General features: G+C 42.7%; 1 protein-coding gene across 2 annotated transcripts; it reads left to right on the forward strand.

Moving 5' to 3' along the window:
* The first annotated feature begins 57 nt into the window (after positions 1–57).
* On the forward strand, positions 58–8,958 carry EIF2B1 (eukaryotic translation initiation factor 2B subunit alpha). Of its 2 annotated transcripts, XM_073223479.1 has the most exons (10): positions 58–206; positions 1,061–1,162; positions 2,179–2,315; positions 2,427–2,543; positions 4,172–4,288; positions 4,816–4,880; positions 5,825–5,900; positions 7,182–7,307; positions 8,013–8,225; positions 8,512–8,958. In XM_073223479.1, the coding sequence occupies exons 1-9, from the start codon at positions 194–196 to the stop codon at positions 8,175–8,177; spliced, it is 918 nt and encodes a 305-aa protein (XP_073079580.1). In that variant the 5' UTR covers positions 58–193; the 3' UTR covers positions 8,178–8,225; positions 8,512–8,958. The 2 variants fall into 2 exon arrangements, with proteins under 2 accessions (XP_073079580.1, XP_073079579.1); XM_073223478.1 differs by having other exon boundaries at positions 8,013–8,958.
* The last annotated feature ends 31 nt before the right edge of the window (positions 8,959–8,989 follow it).

Genomic DNA, 8,989 nt, shown 5'->3' on the forward strand with positions numbered 1-8,989 from the left:
CACGTGACGCGCAAGGCACTTTGGACAAAGCCGCGTGACGTGCCCCGGCCACGCCCCCGAAGCCCCGGAAGTGGGGTGCGGAATCGCCGCGCGCGCTGTCAGTCTGTGTAGCTCGGAGCCGGCGCAGTTGCGGACTCATCCAAGAAGCGTGGTCGGCTCCCGGCCCCTAGGGCTCCGCTCTCCGCAGGGGACCATGGACGACAAGGGTAAATCGGAACGGGACGCGCTAAGCCTAAACCGCCGCGCAGGGATCCCTCCATTTCGCACGTCCAGGCTGGGCCCAGGAAGGGGTCACTTTCCAAGCTCAGGCTGCTTGGCTGCATGTGCTGCTTCTAGTCATAACTAAATCCCCCTCGCAGCTCCTCTTATCCCGGAGATGGGTCCCGAGGGTATCCCCAGACATACCCTCTCCCCACGCTTTCTAGTGCCTTCCTCCAGAAAAGTGAGACTTCGGACGAAGTGTACAGGTTTGCAGTACTGATTTCTTCATTTGTAAAGTATGGATAGGACCCTCTGCCCTATTGAATCTGGTACTAAAATAAGAAGAGGAAGGCGAATTTGATGTGCACATCGGATGTGGTTAGCAAGGTATTAATGTGAGATACAAGGGTAAACTAATACATGTAGTACTTTCATGTAAAAAAAAAGTAAGGGGGATACGACCTCTGCGTGCACATACATGTACATGTGTATGTAGGCGATAGGCTTGAATTAGTATAGACCGGAGGGGTGTAGAAGAAATTGGTGTGGTGGTTGACTCTGGGATTCTCTCAGGACTTGGGGTCAACCATAAGAGGGAGAATGATCTTTCACTGTCGTTTGGTGGGGCTTAAATTTTATGCTATTGCTTTTTCAAAGTGAAAGAAAAAAAGCTTACAAAAAGTAAAGTGGTGTCATCTCTATTCTCATCAATGTTTATGGTGCTCCTGAAACCAAACACCCTGAAAACAAAGTATTTTCTAAATTAGTTTGATTCCTAAGGTCAGCAATCATTGACAAGCACTCTGGTCTTACATCCTGCTAAATGAATTTAATGGATCACTTTTTTCTCTCTTTCCAGAGTTAATTGAATACTTTAAGTCTCAGATGAAAGAAGATCCTGACACGGCCTCAGCAGTAGCTGCCATCTGGACTTTGCTGGAGTTCTTGAAGAGAGATAAAGGTAAACAGGGTCATCTTCCAGCACTCTGGGCATTAGGAAAGTCTTCTAATAAGTTTGAGAAGTGTAGAAAGTGGGAGACGTATGGTGCCAGCATAATGTAACAGCCCCAAGCTCAGCTGCTACCTGCATTCAGTCTTCCTCTTAACCTGGAGAGAGCCCTCAAGTTATCATTAAATGGATCCTCTTTAATAAATGAAATATACTTCAACACTGACCATTTTATATCAAATTAACCATGAACCTTAAGTTATAGCTTTACAAGTGTTTACTGAGTTTTTGTGCCAGATTCTGTACAGTAGCTATAGAGAATGTTCCAGAATAAATTCTGGTATTAATGTCGTTCATTTTGACCACCTACTAATTCAGGCGTCTTAAATGCCAGCATCTGGGAAGAGCGTGACATCTTGTATAAAGAAAATAATAATAATAATAAAGCCTTTAATCTGAAGGGCTGCCCTAGAGACTTGTATCTCTAAGACAACCTCCAATATACCTACAATAACATCCAGACAGCTAAGCCTTGCCTGTGCCTTCTCAAAGACCTCATCTGCCACCGCTGCTTAATTTCCTTTCATGTGTCCCTCACTGAACTGTGTTTCTGTCACACTGGCCTCTCTTTGTTTTTCATACTTTGTGTTATGTTCTACACCTGGAACCTTTCCCACTGGGTCTTTATGCATCTGGACCCCCCCCTTCAAGAGGCCACCCTGTTAACTCTACCTAAAAAGTAGCCCCACTTTTTTCATCATTCTCCTTTTTCCTGTCCTCATTACAACGTGTAATTGTTTATTTCTTTGTATACTTGTTTATTTGTCTACTTCTTCCACTAGGAAGGGAGTTTCCTCAGAGGAGGGACCCTGTTCATCTTGTTCACTGATGTACTCTGGCATCTAGAATAATGCCTGGCATACAGTACCTACCCGATAAATACTAGTTGAATGAATGAGTGAATCATAGACCTACCAAGGAGCTGTGATACTAAGATGAACATTACATTCCTCATGTGATCAATCCAGGGGAGACAATCCAGGGCCTGAGAGCGAATCTTACCAGTGCCATAGAAACCCTGTGTGGCGTGGACTCCTCTGTGGCCGTGTCCTCGGGCGGGGAGCTCTTCCTGCGCTTCATCAGCCTTACCTCCCTGGAATACTCTGTAAGCCCATGCACTCCCTTGGGTTACCTTTCTACTTCTCTGTTTGGCTGCAAATATTCTCAGCTTTACTTGGATCTTCCCCTTCCTCTTACTTAGCTCTTTTCCTCCTAGGATTACTCGAAATGTAAAAAGATCATGATTGAGCGGGGTGAACTTTTTCTCAGGAGAATATCACTATCAAGAAATAAAATTGCAGATTTATGCCATACTTTCATCAAAGATGGGGCGGTGAGTAGATATTCATCATGTGTCATCATTGGGAACAAGGACTTTGCAGTTAGATTCCTGGGGTAAAATCCTGCCTGTCACTTACTTGCTGTGTACCCTTCTACAAGTTACTTAATTTCTCTGTACTGCAGTTTTTTCATCTGTTCAGTAAGAAACCTACCTACCTTGCAGGTGGTTGTGAGGACTATGAGATGGAATGTGTAAGTGCTCTGCACTCTGCCTGCACTTAGTGAGCACCATGTAAGTGTGTAGATATCATTATAGATAGTTGTCACGTCAAACAGAGGAAACACTGGGACAGCAGGGATGATTACTGATTTAATCTGATGTCTTACTAAGGAAGTATTTTTATTATTGGATATGTACTAATCCGAATTTAACACAGAATAGAATTCAACACAGAATAGCTCTTGGCACTGGTTAGTACTATCTTCCTTTTAAAGGTTTGCAGTAGATTGAGATTTTCCTCTGTAATTTCATTTGAAATGCTCTTACAGAGATATAAAGCTGCCAAGTGTTTATAAGTTAAGTGAGGAAAGACAGGAGCTACAAGTTAAGTCAGCTTCCCAGGAGAGGGGGAATAAAACTTTTATGGTGTCTTTCTTAGCAGAGTACCTCCCTTCTGACAGGTAAGCCTCCACTGGCCATAAAATTATTTACTTGCGTTGTGACTCTGAAATCTTGTCCTCTCTTTTATTACCACCTTCCCAACCTTTAAGGTATATTATTAAATAAATGATGTAATAGATTGTGAGTGGAACTTGTACAGAAGCCAGTTGCAAACAAAGCCATTTTTGGCCAAGTGGAGACAAGCATTGCAGTGACTTAGATTCAATTCAGAGCAGAGCTGCTGAGATTTGAAGATGCAGGTGAACCATCTGCAGCTTAATTTATTAAGCACAGACTCTGAATCAGTAGGTCTGGGGTGGGACCTGAGAACCTGAACAAGCTCTCAGGCAAAGCCCAGAAAAGTGCTAGGGAGCTATGTCCATCCCTCTTGCATTATACAGCCCTCTGTACTGCATTCCTTAGAGCAGAGGTAACTATAAGGGTCTACAAATTGTATCTGGCCCACAGATTGGTTTTGTTTATCAATAGTGTTTATAAATTTTTAAAAAATGAGTTAGCAAACATTTAGGTATTGGATTTTCAGCTCATTTGGAAAAATCAGATGATCTGGCAACACAGTGGGACCAAGTGACAAACTGGAACTTAGTCTTTCCACTTTGCTGCTGGCCCCACCTGGCCCACTGCATTTCTTTATGCTACTGCCTGGTGCCTGTAGCCCAGGTGTGCAAACCATGTCTTAGAAATGGGAAAACCAACCCATAGGAACCTAACGGAGCCTTCAGCTATAAGGCTTTTGTATCTTGTGAGTGACAGCACATGGAGATCCCACTTCTGCACTTGCAGAATTGCAAGAGAGGAGACTGTAATGTATTCCTCTGGTAGAAAACTTTTCATCATGTATATAGACCTAAACTCGGTGTGCTCTCAAGGACCTCCTTTCTGATTATAGCTAATATGTGAGAAAGCCTTAGGGTACCAGGAATATGCATTAGAGTGGCAGAGAGTATGGGTGATGATCGCAAAGCCTGCCCCTTTGACGGAGTTTTCTCGGCCCACAGAGAATATTAACTCACGCCTACTCCAGAGTGGTCCTGAGGGTGTTGGAAGCAGCCGTGGCGGCCAAGAAGCGTTTTAGTGTGTACATTACAGAGTCACAGCCAGATTTATCAGGGCAAGTATCTTTACATTTGGTTATGTGCCCAGCAGTCAAACTGAGGTTAGAATCCATTGTAAGAGGGGCCAGAACATGCCCCCAATTTGCCAATCAGTTGGTTTTGTCTTTTTGCCTGTTCCTGGCCCTGGAAGAAAAGTGACTGTGGTAGGTCCCAGTGCAGGATGCAGAGGTTTTATTTAGTAGCTAAATCAGGAACAGTAAGAAATTGTGTCACTTGAAAGATTCTTATCCAGGAATCGATAATTCATGTCTCATCTATCCAGAAGGTAAAGAAAAACTTTTTTTCTAAATTTGCATATCTTGCCCAGAGTCCCCAGGAGTATAGTTTTCCTGAAACACACCCACTTCTAAAGATCCAAACTCTTTGTTTCCTTAATCCAAAATCTTGGGATCTGCCCCTTAATCCATTATTAAATGAGTTTCAAGCAAACATGATTTATCACTGTCCAAATTAAGTGACTCATCATACACCACTGTGGGACTTTCTTGGACGTCCTCTAATATTTTCAAAATGTCATTTTCAGTAAGAAAATGGCCAAAGCTCTCTGCCACCTCAACGTCCCCGTCACCGTGGTTTTGGATGCTGCTGTTGGGTAAGCTCCCATCTTCCCCAGCCACAGTTACTTTTCCTCATCTACCCCCAGGGTTGGTTTGAAGCAAGATTTCCAGATTGAAGGTTTGAGTCCCATTCATAAAACTGCACTGGGTAGTATCTTGCCTCTTAACCAGTTAAGCTCATGATACGATCTGGATAGTGCATCCAGAAGGCAGGGCTGTAGGATGCTGGGGACATGGGAGTCGTTTCCATGGTTTATGGTGTATTTTAAGAGCAAAGTGCAAAGGGTCGGGTTAGGCTCAGCACACAGTCAGTGCTCCCTCTTGATCTGAAAGCATGGCTGTTCTCTGGCACTCTGGGGTGCTTTGTCTCAACCATGGAACTTGGCTTCCAACACTGAGGTCACATGTCCTGTGGATTGTCAGTGTACCTCACAAGAGAAAGCAAGAGTAGTCATTTCTTGGAAAGAAAACACCTAAGGCAGATGACTAAGGGAATTAGGAATGTGTTCAAGAGTAAGCATTTTGAAGAATTCTAATTGCTGATTTTAAAGGTAAATTGGCCTTTCTCCATCTGAAAGTCTTAAATTACCTAGCATTTTTTTCCAACTTCAGATCACATCAGGTTTTTAAATTTTTTGTTCTAAAGTAGGACAATTGAGTATGCCACATGTAGTAAGGATAAATCCCAGGTCATGACATTCTTGCGTCATCTACACACATACATGTGCATGTATGTACTGGGGGGCCAGTGTGAAGTGTATGTTTCATTGTGTGGCCGCGATCAAAATCAGTCTTAGTTCCCCTGGTAGCAGAGTTGGTAACAGTGCCAAGGGTTGTCTCCTACCCTAAGTTGCTCTTTGGAAGAAAGTTACGGGAGAAACTTATTCTGGACAATGGAATATTAATCTTTGCAGGTGATAATGCTTCTAATAAGAGCCAAGAATAAGAACAGAACAAAACCCTTTTTTGATTTCCTTAGCTATATCATGGAGAAAGTGGATCTTGTCATAGTTGGTGCTGAAGGAGTTGTAGAAAACGGAGGAATTATTAACAAGGTAGGAGCATCAGTTTTCCCCAGTTCCTTGCTCAAGGCAGGGGAATGTATCACTGACCTTGGACACCAAAACAGTATTGGCTGCTATGGTTCATTCATCTGATCCTGCTTAACTTCAGGATGTCACCATTGCATCGGATTGTCTCCCAGTTCCCACAAGCCATTGCAGTGGTCACATTTTGGTCAGTTTCCTTCTACTTTAGAGCTTCATCTCTATAATATGGGAGAAAGGAATTTATCTTTTCTCAGAACATGCTTTCACTGGAATTCGGTTGTTTGGCTTCTTTCTAGTTGCATATATTTGGTATCAATATAATATGTTACAATTTCTCTGTCCATTGGTTAACATGGGAAGATTTTGTGAATTGTTTTTTGCCTGAGTATTGCAAAATATATATAACATAAAATTTTCCATTTTAATCACTTGTAAGTGTACAATTCAGTGGCATTAATTATATTCATGTTGCTGTGCAGCCATCTTTACTGCGTTTTCAACTTTTCCGTCAACGCAAACAGAAACTGTAGCCATTCAGCAAAACTCCCCATTTCCCCCTTCCCATCCCCTAATCTAATCTACTTTCTGTCTCTGATTTTTGCCTATTGTGGGTACCTTAAGTGGAATCATTGTATTTTGAGTTTGGCTTACTTCGCTGAGTATGTTTTCAGTGCTCCTCCATGTCGCTGCATGTGTCAGTACTTCACTCCTTTTTATGGCTGGATCATATTCCATTGTGTGACTGGACCACATTTGTTTATCCATTCATCTGCTGATGGATACTTGTGTCTACCTTTTGGCTACTGTGAATAATCCTGCTGTGAACATGGGTGTACATTTATTTGAGTCCTGTTTTCACTTACTTAGGGTGTAAACCTGGTAAGTGCTGGCTTATGTGGTAGTTGTGTTTAGCTTTTTGAGGAACTGCCAGACTTTTTCTACAGCAGCTACACAATTTCACATTCCCATCAGCAACATTTGATGTTCTGATTTCTTTACATCCTTGCCAACACTTTTTAAATTATAGCCATCCTAAGAGGTGTAAAATAGTATCTCACTGTGGTTTTGAGTTGCTTTTCCTTAATGACTAAGGATCTTAAACATCTTTTCATGTGTTTATTGGCCATTTATATATATTTTTTGAGAAATGTGTATTTCTTTTTTTAAAAGATCCTCTCATTCCAAAGTGAGAATTACATGTATTGTGTTCACTCTCATGCTTTCTGTTGCTTTTACTTCAGATGTGCCATAAGATCTCATGCTTCTCCATTTTCTCTGATTTTCCAGATAGGAACCAACCAGATGGCTGTGTGTGCCAAAGCACAGAACAAGCCTTTTTATGTAGTTGCAGAAAGTTTCAAGTTTGTACGGCTCTTTCCACTAAACCAGCAAGATGTCCCAGATAAGTTTAAGGTAAGAGCTTTACATATTTGGTTATTTTAGTCTAAACAGAAACCTTTGAAAAAATGTAGCGCTAAGAATGTTGGATGAGTCATCCACTTCCCATTGCTACTTTCTCTGACACTTAGGATACAGAGATAATTGCTGGATGTTGAACTTAGACTCACAGAGTCTCACTTGTCCCCAGAGTTTCAAGTTTTTAAGCCTCATTCACTTAAGCACTAGATAAGGGCTTAGGGGAGGTGAGGGAAGTGGTGGTAAACAGTAGGAGCTTGGAAGTCAGCTTTCGGGCTCAGCTCTCCCTCCCTGCTAATAGCTGTGTGACCTTGGGAAATGCTTTGGTTTTCAGTTCTCTGTAAAATGTCAGCATTCTCTGACAGGGTGCCGACGATTCTCCGATAATCCCTAGGAAGCACTTAGCATAGTGTAGGCTCTCTATAAACACCCCACATTGTTGGCTTGAGAGGTCTGGAGGAGTAAGTCCAGTCTTGCACACTACTGAGGAAACATGGTTTAGGTTTTTCACTAAACTATGGCCCTGACCCAATGGGCTGCTGTCTGGCTCAGCCCAGCAGCACTGCCCTCCTGACCAGTGTGCACAGCTGGATTCCCAGAGAGCCTTTGGGGCAGCAGCATGCTAATTGCTCAGGCCAAGACTCACCAGTTCAAGGGCCTAAACATGTGGAGCTGACTGACATATTCTTCCTACCTCCTCAGTATAAGGCAGACACTCTGAAGTCTGCACGGATGGGACAAGACCTCAAGGAGGAGCACCCGTGGGTCGACTACACCTCTCCTTCCTTAATAACTCTGCTGTTTACAGACCTGGGTGTGTTGACGCCCTCAGCAGTCAGCGACGAGCTCATCAAGCTGTATCTGTAACCACTGGGTCCTTTCCTGTGGGTATACAGCTGATGTAGGTGGCACAGGGTGAGTAGGTTCTTGACTCCCTCAGTGAGCCAGGCCAAACCTGAATTGTTTTTTTATGAAGATTTATGGACAAAGGACTTCAAATTACAAGTCTTGGGAGAATTTTTTATTCATTTCAGTCCCATCTAAAATATGTTCATGTTTCCCTAAACCTGACCTAAATTGTGCTTATGGTTTCCAGATTCTTTCATTCATTTCCAGTTTCCAGAAATACAGGTTAGATTATTGGCTACTTGACTGATGAAAGACGGGTGCAAGTTCACCTCCCTGTTCCCCTGCTCTCCAGACTGATCTGCCAAAAGCGTCAAGTACAGAGATGCAAGCCTGAATAAACAGATGTTCCTGACTGCAGCCAGGCACCCCTTCAATAACTAACAGTCCAGGACACATGTTTCATATGGTGCCTTATAAGAAAGGCAGGAAATGCTAGCTGAGTTCACAGCCAACTTCCAATGATGAACATGAGCCAGGGGTTGTCATCTCTTTGACAGGATCAAGCCAAGTGGAGTGGAATCTACCAAGAGAACCCAAGGAAGAAAGAAACAGCATTTAGCAGGAGTATGCTCCATGGCTCACCACTTACAAAGATGCCTTCCAGAACATTTGTAAACTTAAAACTGTATTCATGAAAGATGTGAATTTCCTTTAAACACGTTTAGTCCTCAACAGCTTTTTAAATTGTACTTGGGAGCAATTCAGCATCTTTTCAAATAAATTATGTGAAAGATTTTAATCTGGAATTGCTTCAATACTGATAAATGCCC

The sequence above is a fragment of the Manis javanica genome, chromosome 15 (assembly GCF_040802235.1).
Source record: "Manis javanica isolate MJ-LG chromosome 15, MJ_LKY, whole genome shotgun sequence".
Taxonomy (NCBI): Eukaryota; Metazoa; Chordata; class Mammalia; order Pholidota; family Manidae; genus Manis; species Manis javanica.

Bases quoted from the DNA above. Each gene is read 5' to 3' on its own strand.
- EIF2B1 (XM_073223478.1), top strand. The intron at 1,163-2,178 runs GTAAACAGGGTC...TGATCAATCCAG, and splicing joins GTTCTTGAAGAGAGATAAAG to GGGAGACAATCCAGGGCCTG. The intron at 5,901-7,181 runs GTAGGAGCATCA...CTGATTTTCCAG, and splicing joins ACGGAGGAATTATTAACAAG to ATAGGAACCAACCAGATGGC.